The sequence below is a fragment of the Diceros bicornis genome, chromosome 9, assembly GCF_020826845.1.
Source record: "Diceros bicornis minor isolate mBicDic1 chromosome 9, mDicBic1.mat.cur, whole genome shotgun sequence".
Lineage (NCBI taxonomy): Eukaryota > Metazoa > Chordata > Mammalia > Perissodactyla > Rhinocerotidae > Diceros > Diceros bicornis.
Window position 1 is genome coordinate 76,040,138 of NC_080748.1, and position 22,563 is coordinate 76,062,700.

Genomic DNA, 22,563 nt, shown 5'->3' on the forward strand with positions numbered 1-22,563 from the left:
ACCTTAAAGAGCATATTTTTTGAAGTAAATTTCATTGCTGTGGCGTGTCAAAAAGACTTACTGGTAATTAAGGGAAATGGATAATTGATGGGTAACAAAAAATACAGGGTTAACAGATGTGTATCAAAGGGTTACTAGTGGATAAATTCTGGCCTTAAGTTCCAAATTACACAAATGACTCTGGTTAAGAACTCAGGACTTTGAAACATATTCTTATCACTTGGCAGTTACCATACTGTCTTACTTTGACCTCAACCTGCCTTTTTTTGGTCAAAGAATTATGGGAGTCAGGAGCTAGGATACTGCTTTCTCATTTTGCTGTAATTACATTTAAAGGCTAACCCAGGGAGTACTACCAAAACATATAGATAAAAAGGAAGTTAGTTCATTGAAACATCTATTTGAGTAGTTGCCCAGTATACTACTGGCTATTTTTCTTTTGTGTTGGATGGGACAAAGAATAGTCACTAAATACTTGATGTGAGCTTTTTTTCTTGGTAATTTTTGCATTTTTTGGGTGAGTAATTTTCCTCAAATTAGAATGCATGAGAAAAATCTGGTTAACCAATAGTACCTGGTTGTTGGGCTCTTGTTAATCAGAAGTTTTACAATCATAATGTATTTTGGATGTTCTCATTCATGTTATTTCTTCAGCTCTTTGTGTGGGTATTCTGATTGCTTTATTATATCTGCCTGGCATGGTGGTATTTAAAACAGCATTTGTAATAAAAATTCCTCCATTTTAGCAAGTAAAATGAGAATATGGAAAGACAATTAATAGTTGAAACATGATTGTATCCTCTTGACTTTACTTAATGTTTAGTGAATTGTAGGTTCGAGATAAAGAGAAATGAGTGTGATTATTGGTATGGTCCAAAATCACCGGTTTACCCAGCTAGTGACATAGAGTATGTGGAGATGTAGGCCTACCACTACTTTTCCCTCTCACAGAGCAGCTCTACTTTTCATGTGTTTTACATTTTGAAGATTTCACATAAGATTTTTTTTTTTTTATAAAGAAAATAAGGTTCGGGCAGGCCCCATGGCTTAGCACTTAAGTGCACGCGCTCCACTGCTGGCGGCCAGGGTTCAGATCCCTGGCGCGCACCGACGCACTGCTTCTCGGGCCATGCTGAGGCCGCGTCCCACATACAGCAACTAGAAGGATGTGCAGCTATGACATACAACTATCTACTGGGGCTTTGGGGAGAAAAAAAAAGAGGAGGAGGATTGGCAATAGATGTTAGCTCAGAGCCGGTCTTCCTCAGCAAAAAGAGGAGGATTAGCACGGATGGTAGCTCAGGGCTGATCTTCCTCACAAAAAAAAAAAAAAAGAAAAGAAGGTTCTACTGTTAAAACTACATACAAATATTTGATGGAGAGGTATATTATGAGCATGTATTATGTCTGAAGAGGTTTCTTATCTAGCATTCTGCCACTTGTAACACTGGTAATTGTAGGTATTTGGGTTCCTAGAATGTATATTGGGGCCTATGGACCTAGGTGTCTTATTATCCTAGTGTTCTCTTTGTATCAGGACTTCTGGATAGGGGACAAGAACTAACAGTTGTGGCACTCAGCTTGGTGTTTTACATTATTCTTTTATTCAGTCCTTCAATTAAACTTGCAAGGTGGTTATTATCCTTATTGTCACACAAAGAAAAGGAGGTTTTAAATTCAGAATCTAAAAATTCTCTTTTCTTCTGTCTTGCTTTTGGGCAGGAGGGAAAGAATACATCCTGAGTTTAATAGCATTGGCTTTTCTATACATTTTCTCTGAATGATTTCATCTACACCTTTTAATTCCCTCCTATACTTGATACCTTTAGAAATCTGTACCTCAGCCTGGTCTTGTCTGATAACCTCTAGACCTCTATCTGCCTCCTGAACATGGACACTTGACTATTCCAAAGTGCTGAGTCAACTCATCACTTTGCACATCTCAACTCAGCATGTGCGGAGTGAAGTGATCATCTCATGTCCCAAATATTTATCTCTTGATAGATTCCTTTTGTTGATTCCCTGTTCTACTTCTGCCTCCTGCTCTGGGTGGGTTTAATCCTTTTAGGCCATAATGGCCAAGAGAGCAATCCAAGCAACACGATGCTCTAGCTACTCTGGATAATATTCTTATTAGGAGAATGAAACTCCTTTCCCAAGCCAAGAGTCCTTTCAGGCAGCAGTGCCAATAGATAGGATGTGTGACACGAAAGTGATACATAAATACATGGTTTATTCTTTATACTGTCCCTGACCAAAGGTCATGGGAGAATCAACAGTAAGGCACCTTATCCTGATGATGCCCAGCATACGGATCTGTTTTTTCCTTTTTTGTATTTAACCTGAATTCTTTGCCTAATGACCTCATCTTTTATCTCAGCAAACTCCTCTCTTACCTCTCTAGACATGCCCTACGGTGGCGCTAACTACATTGTATTTTGTTCTGTTCCTAATTATTATTTACTTCATTAGCATTTTATGTGTTATAAGACATGTACACAGAGAGGTAGATCCATTGCTAGGGAACTAAATGTGATTTATACAGAGCAGTTTTGATTGAAACCATAACTCTACCTGGTAAATTCCTACTGTATTCTTGACTCATCTCTTGGAGTCACAAGGATGTAAGCATTCTGTACTTTATTTTTTCTATTTCTTTGAGGTATTGGTGATCTGTTCATGTTTCCCTTGAGTTAGTTGATATACTGTGGTTTTCATCCATGTTATTCCCTACATTTAGCTCCAAGACTGGCACAGAGTTGGTATACAATAAAAATGGATGTTGTGTTGAACTAGGCACTGCTCTGCAGAGTATTGCAAATACAAAGATTTATAAGGCACTTTAAAGGTGAACTTACTGTTTAGATTGGGTGGTAGTCTTATTATATATAAATATAACACCACGAAGTTGCTTTTCTAAAGAATACTGTTAATATCAAGCAGGAGTTCTTTATTACTGTCAATTATTTTTTTTGACTTGACTTTGTTTCATGTGTGTATGTACACATGTACTATATGCAATATAGTATTATGTATTTTAGTGTTTTGGCTCAAATGCTTACTTTTAAGTTGTTTTTGGTATGTGAATAATTAGTAAATATATGTATGGGTTTTTCTTTTTATAAAATAGTGACTCCGTATCAAGCATCGTAATGTTTTTGTTATGAATTTCTACTTGTATTTCTCCACAGGCAGCAGAAGATGTCATTTTCATTGGACCTGACACACATGCTATTCAAGCCATGGGTGACAAGATTGAAAGCAAATTATTAGCTAAGAAAGCAAAGGTTAACACAATCCCTGGCTTTGATGGAGTAGTCAAGGTGAGAAACTATTTTACTCTAACCTTTATAGTACATGCCCTCAAGTCAAACATTTTGTCAAGAGTGTAAGATAAAATGCAATTATTGCTTTTTAAAATATGTATTTGTAGGTTTAAAAAGATCAGCCTTGTTTATACTTGGATTATTTTAAATGGCATAAGTTAAAAAGAGCAAGAAGCCACTTGAGCTTCGCATTTAATGAATCAGTATTGACTCATACTTTCAAAGGAAAATCTTAGTGATTAAAAACTGTGCTATTAGAGGGGCCGGTCCAGTGGCATAGTGGTTAAGTTTGTGTGCTCTGCTTCGGCGGCCCAGGGTTCGCAGGTTCGGATCCTGGGTGCGGACCACGCACTGCTTGTCAAGCCATGCTGTGGCAGCATCCCATATAAAGTAGAGGAAGATGGGCACGATGTTAGCCCAGGGCCAATCTTCCTCAGCAAAAAGAGGAGGACTGGCAATGGATATTAGCTCAGGGCTAATCTTCCTCACAAACAAACAAACAAACAAACAAACAAACAAAATTGTGCTGTTAGATCTCTGGATTTCATTTAATGATGGTATATATTAAACGTTTGAAACATTGTAATGTTCTCTCTGTATCTTTATATTGAGCTTCTGTCCATATACATAAAATGTAAAATGTAATCATATTTCTAGTGGAAAGTAGTGTAGCTATGGGTGACTAGATCCTAGACATCAGCTCAACCAGCAAGTGGTTTCTGCAGCTGAAGCCTTCTAAGGAAGAAATACAGAAATTAGTGTTTGGTTCCCCCTCCCACTCCAGAAAAAATATTCACTTTTTCTCGTTAGAAGAGAGTCCCTGGGCCGGCCCCATGGCTTAGCCGTTAAGTGAGTGAGCTCCGCTGCTGGCGGCCCGGGTTCGGATCCCGGGCGCGCACTGACGCACTGCTTCTCCGGCCATGCTGAGGCCGCGTCCCACATACAGCAACTAGAAGGACATGCAACTATGACATATAACTATCTGCTGGGGCTTTGGGGGAAAAAAATAAATAAATAAAATTATGAAAAAAAAAAAGAAGAGAGTCCCTGTGTAGATTTTAACCTTGTGATTTGAGTTAGTCTGCAAGAATTCTTCATTTCAGTGTTTCTTATTGTTACTTTTTGGGCTGGACAGTTCTTCATTGTGCAGGATCATTTCATGCATTACAGGATAGTTAGAAAGCTTGGCCCCTGGTTAATAAATATCCTCAGCTTCTTGCCCATATTTACCTTGATCTGTATTCATTTTTTTCTTCTCTCTTGTTACAAGGAAGAGGTATTCCCCATCCTCTGTACGCTGGTTCTTCCTCTTATGCTCCAAATGTATTCATTATAGCCTTCGTGTACTACAGTGTTCACTGATTATCTTTTCTCTCTTCTGTATCTTAGAACTCTCCTTGCCTTTTATCTCCTTTCCATTACCATTGCTATAAAAATATTTAGTCACTCAACAAACGTACTGATCCCTGGGCTAAGTGGGAAGGATGTGGTGATAAACAAGATACCCATGATCTTTCACATCATGGTGTTTCCAGTTTAGTGGAAAGAAATATGTGTTCCTCCTCTTCATAGAGTGCAGTAACCCCTCATCACTCCACAGCTGCTGTCTTACTTCTCTCTTCCCTTTCACAGCCAAATATCTTAGAAGAATTGTCCTCACTTGCTTTTGTTTCCACACTTTTCAGTTATCTTTAATTTACTGCAGTCTGGCTTCTTTCCTCATTCCCACTGAAATTTCTCTTGGCAAAGGCTACCAGCAACCTCTTCCTTTCACTAAATCAAGTGTATGATTTTTAATCCTGGTCTTATCTCAATCTCTTAGAAGCGTTCAAGTCTTTCTTACAAGCATTTGGTCACTCTTTCTTTCTTGAAATATTCACTTCTGGCACATAACTCAGTTCTAGTTTTGCTTTTGTTTTTGTGTTTTTTGGCTTGTTTGAATCTCCTTCTTAGTTTTCATGCTTATTGTTCTTCCTGTGTTTGTTCCTTAAATGTTGGTTTTATTCTGGGTTCTGAGTAGGACATTTTTTCCTACTGTACAAACTTGTGCTGGGCAATCTTATCTTCATGGCTTCAGTTACTACCTTTTCTGACAAATCTGAAACCTCTATATCTATTTTAGTTATCTCTTCTGAACTTCAGAACTGTATATCCAATTACTTCTTAAACAGCTCTGCTTGATGCCACTGAGTCATCTTGAAAGTAACAAGTCAAAAGCTGAACTCATCATTTTCTCTCTAATCAGAGATTGGCAGACTATAGCTCCATGCATGCCTGTTTTTATAAGCAAAGTTTTTTGGGACACAGCCATGCTCATTTCTTTACATGTTGTCTATGGCTGCTTTTCCACTACAATGGCAGAGTTGAGTAATTGTGACAGAGACCATGTGGCCCACAAAGCCTAAAATATTTACTACTTGGCCCATGAAGAAAAAGTTTGCTGACTCCTGCTCTAAACTTCTTGTGCTTAATTCTCTCCTGCCTGAGAACATGGTGACATTTTTCCACCTAGCAAGTTTCTCAAGCTAGAAACTTGGGGGTCATTCTTGATAAATACTGCTACAGAGAATTCACTTAAATGTCTTTCTGATCCATTTACTACTTTCTTTCCCCATGCTAACACCAAGTTCCAGCTACCATTATCTAACCTGGATAACTTCATCAACCTTTTAAGTGGTTTCCTTGTAGCTAGTCTTGGTCCTGTCCAGGTTTCGACACTGTGGTTTGAGTGCCCATATTTGATCATATGCCTGTGTTTAAATCCTTTATATAGCTTCCTTTGTTTCTCTCTGCCAACTGATATTGTGCCAGTTTACCCTTTGTACCATGTACACCAATAGTATATGACATCTTTCAGGTTCTTGAAACTTCTATACTTAATTCTGTCGTGTATGTGTTGATTCTGCTTTCGTCTTCATTCCTGATTGTCTCCTAATCGTTGTTTAGGTCTTGGCTTAAACGTTCATTCCTCACAAGGGCTTTCCTTGACTGTCTAGATTAGATTAGGCCCTCTGCTATATTTTCCCTTAGTACCCTGTACTTGACCTATAACATTTTAAATCATTCATTCATTCATCTATTCAAAAAATATTTAACAAGTGCATAGTATTTGTCCAACATTGTTTGAAGTGCTGTGAATATAATAGTGAACAAAATAGACCAAAAAAAAAAAATTCCTGTCCTCAGGGAGCTTATTCTATAGAAGAAAGAGACAGACAATAGACAAATAATAAGATATATAGTAAATGCTGTCGTGAAAAATAAGTCAGAGATGGGGGATGGGGAATGCTGGAGGGTGGGGTCTATTCACAATTTTAAATAGGTGTAGCATGCCATCTGAAGGGGTGACAGGGCACGTCATGTGTATACTGGGCAGAAAGAATAACAATTGCAGAGGTGTTGAGGTTGAAGTGTACTTGATGTTGAACAAACAACAAGGAATCATGTGATTGGAGTGATCAAGGGAGATAGAGGTCAGAGATGAGGTAATGGAAGTGAGATATATAGTAAGGAGTTCAGATTTTGTAGGGCCTTTTAGCCACTTTAATGATGGGTTAAATGTCTGCTTCCTGCACTGGGTTGTAAGCTCCTTGCTGGCAGGGATTTTGCTCTGTTTATTACTGCATCACTTGCATATGATGGCACGTAGTCAGTGCTCACTAAATACTTGGATGAGTAATGTTCTAGTAGATAAATTTTACACATATAACCACTATACATTGTCATTTAGTATGTATTTGTTAGACACATCAAAAGAAAGGAACACATAACTAAAAACCAAGAGAAAAAGTAAAACAGACAATAGAAACAGATCCACATATGTTCTAGATACTGGAGTTGGCTGATAAGGACTGTGAAGTAACTATGATTAATATGTTAAAGAAATTAGAAGAAAATGTGGAGAAAATAGATAAACATATAAAGAATTTCACCAGAGAATTTGAATCTATAAAAAAATTAGATATTTTGTAACTACAAGTACATGAAAATAAGGACTTTAGATAGCTTTAGCAGTAATCTAAGCAGAATGTGGGATCTATACTGTAGCATATGTCAGTATTTCATTCCTTTTTAAGGCTGAATAATATTCCGTTGTATGAATATACTGCTTTTTTAAAAATGCATTCATCAGTTGATGGACATTTGAATTATTTCCATATTTTGGTGATTGTGAATAGAGCTGCTGTGAATATTTGTGTACAAGTATTTGTTTGAATACGTGTTTTAAGTTCTTTTGGTTATATACCCAGGAGTGGAATTGTTAGGTCATATGGTAGTCCTATGTTTAGCTTTTTGAGGAACTGCTTGAGGATCTGCCAGGCATCCAAACCTTTGTGTAATCCCCTCCTCTTAAGTTTGGGTACAACCTGCAATTGGCTTCTCTAACTAATAAAATATGGCAAAGGGTGATGGCATATCACTCCCTTAATTAGGTTACATTATATGGCAAAGGTGATGGGATGTCATTGCATTCAGTTACATTATATGGCAGAGTAATTGGGTGTCACTCCTGCTATTATGTTGCATCTTGTAAAACTTCCATCTTAGCAGACTAGAAAATAAGATTCTAGTTGCTGGCTTGATGAAGTAAGCAGCAATATGGAGGAAGCCCGCATGACAACATATTGCAGGCAGCTTCTAAGGTAAGGGTGGTCTCTATCCAAGAGCCAGCAAAACAGTGGGGCACTCAGTTATACAGCCACCAGGAAATAAATTCCACTAACCACTTGAATGAGCGTGGCAGCAGATTTGTCCCCATTTGAGCTTCCAAATGAAAATGCAGTCTGACCCACACCTTGATTGCAGCCTTGAAGACCCTGAGCAAAATATGGTGAGTCTTTTCCTTTTTTTTTTTTTCTTTTCTTTTTTTTTTGTGAGGAAGATCAGCCCTGAGCTAACATCCATGCTAATCCTCCTCTTGTTGCTGAGGAAGACCGGCTCTGAGCTAACATCTATTGCCAATCCTCCTCCTTTTTTTTTCCCCAAAGCCCTAGTAGATAGTTGTACGTCACAGTTGCCAGTAGCGGAGCGCGAGCACTTAACCGCTAAGCCACGGGGCCGGCCCCAGATGCTTAATTTTAAAAGGTGGTGTTGCTTTGAGAGTTTCTGGCCAGCCAGAAGAAAAGGGGAGCAGGTCAGAGGAAGAGCAGGGCACAGGGGGAGCATAGGATAGAGGGAAAGAAGGAATAGCAGGATAAAGACCATCAGGTTCAAGAGAGTTTTATTTAAGTTTTTCACATTTTTCATTCGGCTTTTCCTATGCCTTCTCTCTTCCCTATGAACTTTGTCTTCCCTGTGAGTTTTGTAAGGAAATAATTTTGGAATCTGAAATTCTTTTGGGAGCTTCCTCATGTTAACAAAAACATGCAGAATACTAGGTGTTTGAGATTTTCGTTCCTTTTTTTTTTCCCTAAGGTGCCTCTTAAGCGAACCATTCACATCAAAAGCTTACAAAAAGTTTACTATGATTCTAAATTATCCGTGGTGAAATTGTGCCGTTTAGAAAAATAACATGATTTTGAATTACAGATTTAATATATTTAAGGAGAAGAAGTCTGATTCAGAGAGAGCACAGACTTACCCTGAGACAGACCCATGAGAGTCTTGTAATGGCATATCACATATGTTGTTTGTGTACCTCATGTCTTGGGCCCCCAACCTAATAGTTGGCCATCTCTAATTGCAGGCCTGACAATGTCCAATGCCTTGTTGGTTTAAGATTTGGAGGCGAGATCTCTTCCAGACCCATACTCCCATGGACAAAACAAGTCAAGACAGGAAAGTTCTCAAAACCCATATCAAAATGATATGGGTTTCAAGGCAAATTTTGTCCTATTTGGATACCAATCTGAACTCACTGGCTCCTGGAGCCAGCATGAAGATGAACTTATAGGTCTTATGCCTGTCTTCTTCCATGTGAACTTTATCTTATAGACTTAGAACAAAAAGTGTTGAGAATGTTTTGTTACTAATAAGGAAGATTTTGTTAGTAATAAGGTTCTTCCAATAACATACGTTCAAATCTGATCAGAAAATCAAAGAGTTCCTCATTCCTAAAGTTCTTGGAAAGGAAATTGGAGCTCTCCCCAGTTGTGAGACTTTTCTCACCATTTTGGTTGGGGAGACATCTGAGTGGGGGTCTCAGTGGGCATCAGAGGAGCACTGCAGTTTTTGAATCTAGGATCTTGAACTGTTGCTTTTAGCGGGTCTTGAGCAGATCTCAGTGGAAGTTCAAAGATTGCTTCAAAGTGACGGTATCCTTGACTGTGGTAGGTAATAAACTTGGTTTGCAGGTTATTTTGGTTGTCTTTTCAGGGAGGCTGCATTTGACAACCTGCGTTTGAATTTGCAACTCTGTTAATTTGGAAAATAAGAAAAAGTAACAAGTAGAAGAAAATAAATCCACTTATCATTTCAATTTTGTCTCCTGGTATGCTTTAGGCAATTTTTAAGCTCCTACTACACTTGCAAATAATGGTAGATTCTCATTATCTTTGTTAACTTTAACCATGGTATACAGTTCTTAGCACCTATTGTCTGAATTGATTTGTTAAACCACAATTAAACCTGCAGTTTATAGTTTTCAAATAACCATTTAAAAATGATTTTAAGGAATGCCTTTTTGTTTCTCTGGTATATTTTAATACTAGTTTTATTTGTAGTTTTCTTTAATTTTTTCTGATATAAAAGACTGTACATATTTTTTCTTTTAAATTTGGTTATTAATTTAGATTTCTTATGTGGTAATTCCATGTTCATTTGGAACTGCACTGCTTTTCATATTTTGTAGTTAGATTTCTTAGGTAAAAGATTACTTTTGAGGGTATCTATGCAAAAAGAGGTTTGCTGATGCAAATAAATAGTGTAAATTTTTGGAATACCTTCTGGTTTTAGCAACTGCCTTAGCAATACTTTTGCACTGGAGGAATGTATGTGCTAATTATAGATAATTTTATTTTTTTTAAATCCATAGGATTTAAACTGTAAGTTGGCAATTATATTCTACTTTTCTCTCCCCCAAGTAATTTTCACCTCCAACTTAATGTGGCTTCAATTTGTTACGTTTCTCCCTAAACTTTTTTTCTTTTCTCATTTGAATATTTAGAATGTTATATGGAGGCTATATGGAGATGGTTTATCATACTTTTTTAAAACATTGTGTATAGTGCTTAAGGAGTCTTCTGGAACAGTTTTCCTTATGTCTTCTCTTGAATCATACTTTTCATTAGAGAGAAACTAATGTTGTTTTAAAGTGTAATTCTCAAGTAGTCATCTGGTATCAAGTATTTGCCTTTAACAAGTTTTGTTTTATTCAACATCTTTTGAACTCGATCCTGGGAATTTGAGAGCAGATTCAAGACTGTGCGTCTGAAGCTGTTGGAAGACAGCTTTTGGGTTTTGGAATCCCAGCCCACTTGTTTGGCAAAGGATAACAAGCTGCAGACCCTGATTTCAAAGAGTTTCAAGTCTCCGTAGAGAGACCTACAAGTAGACAGGCAACTTAATAAATTTTAATAATGTAAGTTCAGAGTGCATGGGGCCCAGGTAGGAGGGACATCTAACCTCGTTTGAGGGTGTTATGGTAGATCTTCCATTGGAATTGATAGCTAAGTGATACCTGAAGTCTGTGTAGTAATGAGTTAGCTAAAAAGTGAGGATGATGATGGAGACATAACTCTGTGGTCAGTGAAAACATCTTTTTGTAAAAGCTTGGAGCTGAGAGAACATGGGAACTTTAGAAGACTGCAGGTATGCAGTGAGGGCTATAGTAAGAGAGCTGGAGAGAAAATTAGGATCCAAATATATATGGCCTTGAATGCTATGCATCTGGGTTTGGAGGTTATTCTTCTGCCTTTGGGAGCCTCTAAATGGTTTCATGTAGAAGAGTTAATGTGATAAACTTGTGGAATTAATAAACTTGTTTTGGTTTGTGATGAGGAAAACATACTAGAGCAGTGCAAAACTCGAGGTTGGTAAATGAAGGGGAATCCTCTTCCTTTAATCCAGGCAAGAAATGATAGGGGCATAATATAAAGTATTAGGATGCACCAAAGTAGATGGTGTGGAGAGAGATGATGGAAGTTGAATCTATAGGTTTATGTAATCTGTTAGATGTCAGGTGTGAAGCAGAGGGAGGAATCACCAATGATTAAATTGCTGCATTTGATTGTAATAACTATCAGCGTACCAATTTGGGGGGAATTTTATGAAACTTCTCCGAGTTCTTATTGTCCTTTAAGAGGGAATACTAATACCCATTTACATCTTAGAGCAGTTATAGTAATTATTTGAATGATGTTTGTAAATTATGCAGCATAGCTTTAAAGTAGTAATAGTTTTTATCACCTACTGAGCCAGATTTTGGAAATTGCACTCTTGCTTTAGCAGAAAGAGCCAAATAATAACAACAAAAACTAGTGTGAAGGGAATCTAAAAAAACAAAAACCCCCAAAATTGAAAAGCTGTGTCCTAGTAATTACAAAGTACAATGTTAGACATCAGTATCCTTTTCCCTTGCTAAACCAAGAATAGCTTTCCTGGGTATGCCTTAAAGGCTTTATATTTTTGAAAAAAGATTCAAGTATGTTTACTATGCTGTTGTACAATTGTAGAAACGTACTAAATTTTAGAAAGATTTGAAAGTATATGAGAACAGAAAGAGTCTTCTGCTTGACTTGGAGTTATCTGGAAAACACAGTCCGGTGGAACCTATTTCCTGAACCCAGGATTGTTGAAAATTTTGCTTTACTTTATATATGAATACAGAATAGTTTGAGGATCCTTTTTTTGTGTTCAGATAGAGCTTTGACCCATAGTGCCTTGAAGCAATGATCTTTTTTTGCAAAAAACAGTCGTTTTTTTGGCAAAGACAGATTTTTTCTAGAACCAGCTGAGGAAAGTAAACTCCTAAGTAGTTTCCCATATGAATGAGTAGCAGTACTCATCCAGTGAGTACAGAATTCAGAGTTGGTAAGTAGGCTGTATGTAGCAAGCGAGAAAGGCGAGGTGTGGTCTGAATCATGGATGGTAGAGTCAGTATTTGACACTAACATCACTGTAGAAATAAATTGGGTGTTTAGCATTAGGGAGAACTGTTTGAATTTCCCGGTCTTTGTTATAGATTTGCTTCCCTTCACTGCCCTTCTTCCCTGCTCATCAGCAATAATGACTACACAGATCATCTGATGCAGTGAAGTATACTGGAGATGCAAGTGCACATTTTTTGCAGTATTGCAATGTGACAGTATTAGTTCTATATTATACAGATTCAGAGGGTGAGTGATGACCACAGGCTATAACAATGAAGGTCAGGCAGGAAAGAAACAAACTTGGCAGTTTGGGGTGGCAGACTGCCCATTTTATCACAGAGTGCCAACCTTAATTGAGTGCTTACTGTGTGCCAGACACTGTTCTAGTATATTTCAGCCTTAACTAATTTATCTTCTCCATATCCCTATGAGATAGATATTGTTATTATCTACATCTTGCAGATGAGGAAACTGAATTCCAGAGAGGCACACTGGTAGGTAACTTGCTTACTGTCACAGAACCAGTGTTAGAGTCCATGCCTTCTGGCTCCAGCACCTGCGCTCTTAGCCACTGGGCTTTGCTGCCTCAAAGGTGGATGCTATAGAGTGTTAACAAATAAATTAGGCTTGCAGACAAGGCACTCAATTTTTGTTAGCTCTTTTTTTTTTTTTTTGTGAGGAAGACTAGCCCTGAGCTAACATCTGTTGCCAATCCTCCTCTTTTTGCTGAGGAAGATTGGCCCTGGGCTAACATCCGTGCCCATCTTCCTCTACTTTATATGTGGGATGCCTGCCATAGCATGGCTTGATAAGTGGTGCATAGGTCTGCGCCCGGGATCCAAGCCTGTGAACTCTGGGCCATCGAAGTGGAGCACACGAACTTAACCACAACGCCACCGGGCCGGCCCCTGTTAGCTCCTTTTTACATTTTTGTGATCTACTTTGTATTTGGATAAAGTAACATCACCCACCCCTCCCATCATATTCTCTGTAAAACAGAATTGTTCACTGTTCTGTTCTTGGATTGGATGATAGAGCTCACTTAATATAAGTTGTGCTGAAATAGAGTTAAAGAAATTGTTACTGGTTCCATTGACTTCTTTCCTTTTTCTCCATTTCTTGAGCTGCTGTTTTGGAGTTATGTAGCTTAATACCTTCCTGCAACCCTTTCCTCATCAGTGTTCCCAGGTGTTAAATAACTTCATAACCTGAGCGTGGCTTCCTGCAAGACAGGCTGGAATTACAGAGTGAACCATAGGGATTTTTCTCACTTAGAAGAAAAGAATCAAATGATATCATTGGGCTATTCCTTTTTCCTACCTCTTGATTTGAAGCTATTAGGAGTATTATTATTGCTAATATATTTTTCATTTATTTTTGTACTTTTCTGTTTTCTCAGTTTTGTTACTTTTAATATGAAAATGAAAATACTATTCTAAATACTTCAATTGAAAATTGTATAAGGGAATCAGTAGCATCAGATTTCTTTTATTTCTTCTTTTGAAATTTTTGTAGTTGACTTTTCTTCCATTTTCTGGGGGATTATTGTCCCACCTGTTAGAAATTCTCTTTTGATAAATTATAGTATATTATTATATTGAACAGTACTTGAACAGAGTCTGCTGTTTTAAATCCCTTTGGTATTTTCATATACTGTATTGTATGTCCTCCAATTAATAGACATGAGAACTGTTTTAAGAATGTTCTAAAACTAAGAATGTTAAGCAGAATCAGTTTGGCTTTTTCTTCAAATTTTGCCAAGTTGGATTTGTGAAGAAGTAATGATGTTTTCCTTAAAAGAGATTTGTTTTATGTAAATAAAGAGCAAAGTGTGTTTGGTAAAATCAAGTTTAATCCTTATTTTACACTTTTATTAAAGTTTAATATCTCTAAATTGAAATGAGCCTGCTTTTTATTACTTTTTAGTATAGCTTAAACTGTGGCCCTTTAATTTGAAAACTTACTGCCATATAAAGTTTGATTTTTTTAAATTAATGAAATATTTATTTTAAAATTACAGTTTGGGTAGCACTATAGATAGATAGATAGATAGATAGAGTGTGTGTGTTTGTGTGTGTGTGTGTGTGTGTGTGTGTTTGTGAGGAAGATTAGCCCTGAGCTGACATCGATGCCAATCCTCCTCTTTTTGCTGAGGAAGATTGGCCCTGGGCTAACATCCATGCCCATCTTTCTCTACTTTATATGGGACGCCGCCACAGCGTGGCTTGACAAGCGGTGCGTCAGTGCGCGCCCGGGATCCGAACCTGTGAACTCCGGGCCGTCGCAGCGGAGGGGGCACACTTAACCGCTAGCGGGCCAGTCCCAGCACTGTATATTTTTTAAGAATAGGTTTTGTGAAACCTATGTTTCAAACTTTTGAAGTTGCATGATGTGGTGAAAAAAGTGCCTGACTGAGAGTTAAGAGACAAGGGTAAATATTGGGCTTGGTTTTGCCCCATGTCACCAATGTTCCATCGAGTGTACTTTGTTTTAAACTGAAGCAAAACCCAAGCCTGTCTGGTTCTTGAGCCCCTACTCTAAACTATTGTGTGGTACTTCCTTGCTGTATATCACTTAGATACGTGAATTTGAACAAGCCACTACATCTCCTTGGGTATGAGTTTACTCACTTATAACATTGATGCTCTGGAGATGAGTAGTTCTGCTGGCATTGGAGATCATTTGGAGATTTTCTTATCATAACAGACTTATTACTAGGAAGCAGATGGATACTTGTTTATTCGTTCAACAGATAATGTGTTGATTGTGTCAATTTGCTAAACTCTGGAGATTCAGTAGAGAGCAAGACTAGAGCTGGTCATTGCTTTTGTGGAGATTAAGTGTGACAGGGGCTGTCATAATTGAAGGACGGAGTGTAATGTGATCACGCAGCAGTGGCGCCTAACCTGGTATAGGAGGACTGGAAAGGCTTTCTAAAGAAAGTAACATTTAGGTGAAACCTGAAACGTGCACCCCTGAGTGTAAGAGAAAATGGTAATTTTTCTCTCACCTAGATTACTGCTTCCCAACTGGACTCCCCATATCCCTCTCACCTCTCTCTAAACTATTCATTTGGTATGAAGTGAAGAGGGACTGGAAATGAGACCAGTGGCTCAGGCAGGCAGGATCAAGTATTGAAGCTAAGTTAGGGAGTTTAAATTTGCTTCTAAAGGGAATAGGGAGTCATGAAAAGTTTAAGCAGATTTTGGGAATACTAGTTTGTTTTGATAACATTTAATGCCCTGGAAATCATTAATTAGATAATTTGAATAATACTTTCAAGTGTGGCTGATTTAATTTTTAAGTTATGAAAGCAGTATGAAGAATGAAATTTTTATCTTTGTGGTAAAGTTCAACGTGTACTAAGCATATACAATGATAAGTAAAAGTTCCCCCTTTTCCCCAACTTTCCATCCTACTTTTGAGGAGTAACTCAAGCTGTTTGTTGTATATGTCCATACATAAGCTTTTATAAGCATTCAAATGTGTTTTTCTGTCTTAATGTAGATAAAATCATACTATATGTATTATCCTACAACTTGCTTTTTCTCTGACAATGCATACTATGTTTTGCATATCTTTAGTTATCTTCTTAAAACCTAAATCTGAGTCATCGTTCCCCTGCATAGAGCCAAGGCATTTGGAACTCCTACTGAATACTGGAAGGCCCTGCCAGCACAGGCCATGCCTTCCACTCATCCTTCATCCTGTCCTTTTCTGCCACTTCCTTACTGTGCTTCAGTTTTTGCCTCATGGACCTTCTTTAGGTTTCTAGAACATATTAAGTGCCTTCCTCATCTAAAGTTTTGTACATGTTCTTTCTGTCTAGAATCCTTTCTCCTTAATCTTTTCATGGCAGCTAGCTGGTGGTATCTTCAGGTTTTAGTTTAAATTTTACTTCAAAAGGACCCTTTCTGAGCTGTCTATCTAAAATAGGTTCTTTCTCACTCACTCCCTCAGTACTGTTTGTTTCCATGTAACATTTATTTCAATTCTCAATTGATTTTACTCTCTTTTTTATTTCTCTCTTTAGGCTATAAGTTCCATGAGGGCAAAAACTATTTCATGTGGTATTGCCTGGTAAATATTTATTGAATTAATGAGTAAATGAATGAATAAGAACATAGGGATCAACCTCATTCTTTTAAAATAAGGCTATGTAATATTTCATTTTATGTATGTACCACTTACGGTACCAGTCGCTTATTGAAGACCTTTAAAATTGTTTTTCTGATTTTCTTTTCTTGTCAAAACACCACCAACAAATTGAAAATAATAAATTTCTTTATATATTTCTCTGTATGCATGCATGTGAATATATCTATAGGATAGCTTCCTAAAATTGAAATTGCTGGGTCGAAAGGTGTAGGTCCTCAAACTTTTGATAGATACGGACAATTTCTTTTTAAAAAACTTGCACCATTTTGTACTACACCAGTAGTGAGAGTAGTGCCTGTTTACCTTCAGGTCGCCTCTCCTGGCTATCATCAAACCCTGGCAGGTGAAAAGTGGTGTCTCGTTGTTTTCATTTGTACGTCTGTAATTATGGCTCAAGTTGAACATATTTTATATATTATGCTTTTGGATTTCATTTTATGTAAACTACTTATTTAATCCTTTGCCCATTTTTCCTGATGATTGTTGGTCTTTATCTTGTTGATTCAAGTTTTTTATTAAAAATTTTTTTCTACCTATAGCCTCATAGGAAAGTTGTACTGTGCGATGTGTCAATGCCATTGATTTTGGAGCTGTATGGGGATTTTTCTCTCTTTTAAAAGTAGTTTTATATATAGCCTGATAAGAAAACTAAATGTGCTGAAAGAACAGATTGGAGCTGATTATATTTAATAGTTTATTGTTGAAACTGATAATGGAGTTTTTTAAGGTTCGGTACATAATATGTTCTCAATAAAATATTTTGGGATGAATGAATGACAAGTGAAAAATTAATTTTTAAGGCACTTTGGTTTTACTTGGAAGTTCATTTAGTAGAATTTGCTTTATGTAGTGAGAAAATTTAAGCATACTGATTAGTTAAAAGACAAGATTGTTTTGTGGCAGTTTATAAAAGTGTTAGATTTCTGGCAGTTACAGAATTCTTAGAAGTTTTGCTTTGTGTAAATATCTCTCTGTGTATACACACATACATCCATAATATGTGTATATATAAATGACAAAATATGACTAATGAATTCTATGAATTATCTTTTAACATTTGCCTGTTAGTTGTCTCCAAGTAATGAACTTTTTAGACAGCAGTTTATTTTCTCTAGAATATCTTTTGCAAATATACTATTACATATTTGAAAGAAAAGACATGTTAAAAGTTTCCTTCCAGGCTTCTCATAATCCAGTCTCCGTCAGCCAGCAGTCTTCCTGTATTTTGTTCGCGAGGCACTAATTGTCCGCATTTGGCAGGTTTAACACTTCCTGACAGAGAGGCTATTAAGGGGAAGTATTCTCCAATAACTGTCACTGGCTTGAACAAAGAACCTTCAAACTCAATGTGTGGAAACCACTAACATTCTTAAATGACCCTTTTCATGGATTTTTATCCCTTTAAGCTAAAATTTGGAGAATGTAGGGTCAGCGAAAACAGCAAGGTGTAATAAAGCAGTAAACCTTGATTTTTGGGGGTGTAGAGTGGGAGGTATAGATTTATCTCTGACTTGAAAACAATTGTTATTTGGAAAATCTCATTAGCAGATGTGACTGCTTGGAGTAAAAAAAAAAAAAAAGACTTAAAACTGATGTCGCTCTCAGGACTGCTTTGAACTTAACAAGCACCTATTTGTGGAGCAGACCGGCTAATGAAAGGAAATTAAATTTTTCTGACAACTTCCCCTGCCAACCTCCTTATTCAGGGGATGTTATTAGGTACTGAAGACTTTTAAGGAAGGCTTTTTTTTTTTATTAGACATAAATCAACCAGTTATAAACATCCACTGCCCCCACTTTTGAGGGAGGATTCTGACATGTTTCCTCTACATTTTTAAACTATCAGCTTAAAAACTTAAGAAATACCGGCTTTTAACATTTTCAAGTTATTTTCTAAAAATTCAGGCATTCTTACCAGCTAGTGGTTTTAAAACATTATTGTCATTCTTTGTGATAGTTTAGTTTATGTCGCTGAATTATAAAAAAAAAGTTAAATTTACTATTTCTCTCTATTATTATATGAGGAAATGTATGGGGAGTATCCTGTGTTGGGCGTGTTAGGTGAGAGTTAATGATCAATGAAATGGTTTAGATTCAAAGGAAGTTTTTGCCTTTCAGTGGCATTGGTTGATATTTAGCAAGAACTAATCCTTACATTTGTAAACGCTTACCTTGTACTGTTTTGGAATGAATTTTATTTCCTTGGATTTTGGAAGTTTCTCCCCTACTAGTTGGTTTGTCGAATTTAAGATTTTAATTTATGTAATAAGATGTTACTGGTAAAGATAAAATATGTACCCGAAAAAAGAATGAGATAAAAAAGAAAAAGAAAATGTAATGGAGATTACTAAAGGAAATTTTTTGGTGGGAACAATTGACAATTCCTATAGATACTGGAAATTTACTTTTTTATTTCTGGAAAATCTATTGAGCTCCTCCCAAACAATAGAGAATCAACTCCCCCTGCTGACAGAATCTAGGAAAACATGACATATAAGTATCAGAGAGACAGAAACAAGCTGGCTGTGGACAAGCTTTAATGATGTGATTTATGATTCAGTATTGATTGTAAACATCTAAATTCTGCCTTTAAATTCCAACAACTGCACCAAATCATTTGGCAATTCTGGTAGTGCTTCCTGCCAGCTCATTTCAAACTGCTTTGAGTTTCTTAATATAATAATGATGAGGTAGAATTTACATTCCACTTATGGTATTAATTTTACATTTCTCTGAATGAAAAGAGTTAGAAGCTTGTAAAATTGAACATTAAATGAATCAGAGGAGACAGTAGTGCAATATATGACTGCCCTAAAGACATTGTGCAATGGCTGATGGGATTAATGTTGGGTCTCATTTCCTGCTTTTACAGGATGCAGATGAAGCTGTCAGAATCGCAAGGGAAATTGGTAAGTTCTTAAATTAACTTTGGTAGAGTTTCTCTGTCTTTCAGCAGATATGGTTGAGTAAACATGTAATAAGTAATTCCTATAGAGCAAATAATATTTTAATAGTTTTAGGTTTCTGATTACTCGTCTCTCTGGAAGAATTTATCAGCTGAATTACCATATTCTCTTATTAAACTGAACTTTAAAAAGTAATTTGACCTTAATGATAGCTCTTTTGTAAGATGAAATCACTGGCTAATTGAAGAAAGGAATTGTCTTAAGAATTCTTGAGATTGGATGTAATGTAAACTTATATGTACATAGTTGAATACAACTTATTAAAGTTAAGGACATACATGATTAAAATGAAGATATCATATTTGACAAGGCTCTTCAAGTTTTTACCTTTTCCTAAGATGTTAAATATCAGCTTAGCAATCTTGCTAGGAAAGAGAAAATAGAATGTAAGAAATTAGAACTGAATATTCTAAATTGGAGTAAAAGGTAAACTGAAGGACATTTTAAAGACTGTTTTACTTGACTGTTTTAGGTGGAATTGTACCAGGGCAGTGCTTCTCAACTCTTTATTTTCAAAAGTATTCCTGGTGCTCATGACAACTGTTGGATTTTCAGTATTTGCTAATTAAGAATATGCGTGAGGGCATACTGTTATCATGGATTAGCACTGCTATTAAGTAACTTTGCAATTTTATCGATCAAGTTTTTGTAAACATTTGACTGAAGTTTGTAGATATATGCGAGAAATTAGACAATGCTTGGTAGTCAGGAATTCACAGCATCTTCTTAGCATTTCTACACTAGGATAGGCCAAGCTTTTCTGCATCCCACATTAACATTTCTTTAGTCCTGTTTTCTCATTAAGATTGATTATTTAGAGTTATTTTATTCGTTTGGAGAGCATTTGATTTAGCAAATTTTGCATAGTTGTGATAGGTAGAAATATCTTATTGGTCTGAGAGTAACTGCTTGCATTACTAAATATATTCTTTGCTGTAGGGACAGGTTAGCTTAGCAGTTCTTGAGTGATCTGAAAAGCTGTTTGGCTTGTTGCACCCCTGTTTCTACTTGGTTCGGCTAAATTATTTGGGTTTGGCTCATTGTTAAGTGTATTTTGTTGTTTGTTTTGCAAACATTTCTTTTACTGATATAGGTCCTGGGCTTAAGACCAGGCACTAGAAAATCTTATTTTATCTGACTGCAAGGTCGCTTCATGAATCATTTCTTCAGACTCGTCAACATTTTCAAAAAGCCTATCAGTACTTCCCAGGAAGATTTACTAGATTGCTGAATAAGTTGGACTACATGGAACTGATTTGTGGTTTATTTCTTTGAGAAAATCAAAAGTTTCTCTGTCTGGTTTGACATCACTGGCATTCCTCATAGTCTAAGAGGCATGTAGTATACCTGCTGGCTTTTGAGGAGACTTTCCTAAAATAATTTAATTTTATTCTGTTGTATACTTTAGATTTCAAAAGTCATCCTTCCTAGTTCTCGTTTAGATAGTAGTGTTTTATCTACATAATGGGATATAATAATACTATTATCACAATAGTGCCTACATAAAAAGGACAGAATATTTGGAGGAATTTAGAGAAATAAAAAGGGATGAGAAGAAAATCTTGAATTACATGGGCATGCCCCATTGTGAATTATGAATCTACAGCTCTCGAGCATTTCCTTTGTATAAGTGGCAGGCTGCAGATTGCTTTGCTTGCTTTCATGTCTTGTCGTCTACCTTTTTAAAAATAATCTGTGACCTTTAAAATAACCAGTTAATAATGATGGACTCTGACCAGTTCTCATCACTTGGCTGTGATTTACCCCCTTTTCCAGTTTTTTACTACTGAGGTTACCTAATTCAGTCTCAGATTCTTTTCTTTTTCTTTTGGCACATCCTTTATGATTCCTTCCTCTTTCCTATTTTTATTCCAATTCTTCCACAATTACTCCTTCTCGTTTCTGAAATAAATGATGACAATCATGGCAGGTAAGTATAAGAGTGCTAGTGTTTTGCTTATGCTGAAAGAAAGGGAAGCCATAAAATTGAGGTGAAATAAAATGTAATAAAGAACCAGGGTCATCAGCTTTATAAAGCTTTTGGAGTTTCCTTGAAAACCCCTTCTGAATCACCATGGAAACCTCCTATAAAACCTTTTCCCTCAATTGCTAGCTTCTAACATAAATGAAATAATGTATTATTAAAATCTCAAGGTTTTTGGTATTGTTTGGTGATTCATCGGTTTTGTTTACATTAATTTTGAGATATATCGTGTTTTAACAGCATTATGATTTTAGATGGGCCTTTGTGAGTTCATCTAGGAGTTGACTTGAACAATGATTATCTGGGAAAATATATTCTTAGTTCTAAACAACTGAACTGTAATCAAACCTTTGAACCTATCCATTTGTAAGTTGCAGGTTGTCCATGTGTCTTACCTATTCATAGATTTCTGTTTTACTTCTTTCTGTGTTACATGGTGAAAATGACACTGATCATCTTTTATGTGGTTCCCTCCTCTCTCCTGTCTTAACTTCTCTTCTGGAAACAGGAATCTATGCTGCCAAAGGAGGAAACTAACTGCCTTGAGCATTGATGAATTAGGTGCCTTTTACATGATAGTAGCTCTTGTTTATGGAGCATTTTTTTCCCTGTAGCGGCACATTGTGAATGTTACTTCTAATGCTAATTCTTGGGTTAGTTATTTTCATTTACATTTAAGAAACTAAGGATTAGAAATGGTAAGTAATTTGCTCAAGGTCTCGGAGTTACTGAGTGGTGGGCCTGCTTTAAATTTTAGGTTCATTTAGCTCCAAAAACCGTGGATTTTTCTTTATACTTTGGCTAAACTAATGAGATTAGAGGATGAGAGCTAAATTTGAGTCACCACTTTGTGTAAAATACTGGAAGGCACTTAAGAATGTTAGATGTGGAATTAAAGAAACAGCCTCTTATTGTTGATGGAGTGAGAGACATTTAAGACTTAATATGTTACCTCTGTGTACTTATTTTTTGGTCTTCCTTGTCTCCCTTATTCTCACTCCTGATTTTTCCCTTTGACTTCTCTAGGTTTAGAGATACAGGGCTATTGATCCCCCGTTTCTGTTTAATCCCAGAGATAGACAACAGTAATCGGGGAGCTC

The 22,563-nt window shown here is 36.6% G+C and overlaps 1 protein-coding gene across 2 annotated transcripts in view; it reads left to right on the plus strand.

Annotated features, from left to right (window-relative positions):
* Nucleotides 1-22,563, plus strand: part of PCCA (propionyl-CoA carboxylase subunit alpha) — a 415,707-nt gene that overhangs the window by 118,988 nt on the left and 274,156 nt on the right. For both annotated transcript variants that reach the window (XM_058548431.1, XM_058548432.1), the window contains exons 7-8: nt 3,192-3,323; nt 19,386-19,422. In XM_058548431.1, the coding sequence (XP_058404414.1) occupies nt 3,192-3,323; nt 19,386-19,422 (169 nt within the window). The remainder of the gene's footprint in view (nt 1-3,191; nt 3,324-19,385; nt 19,423-22,563) is intronic.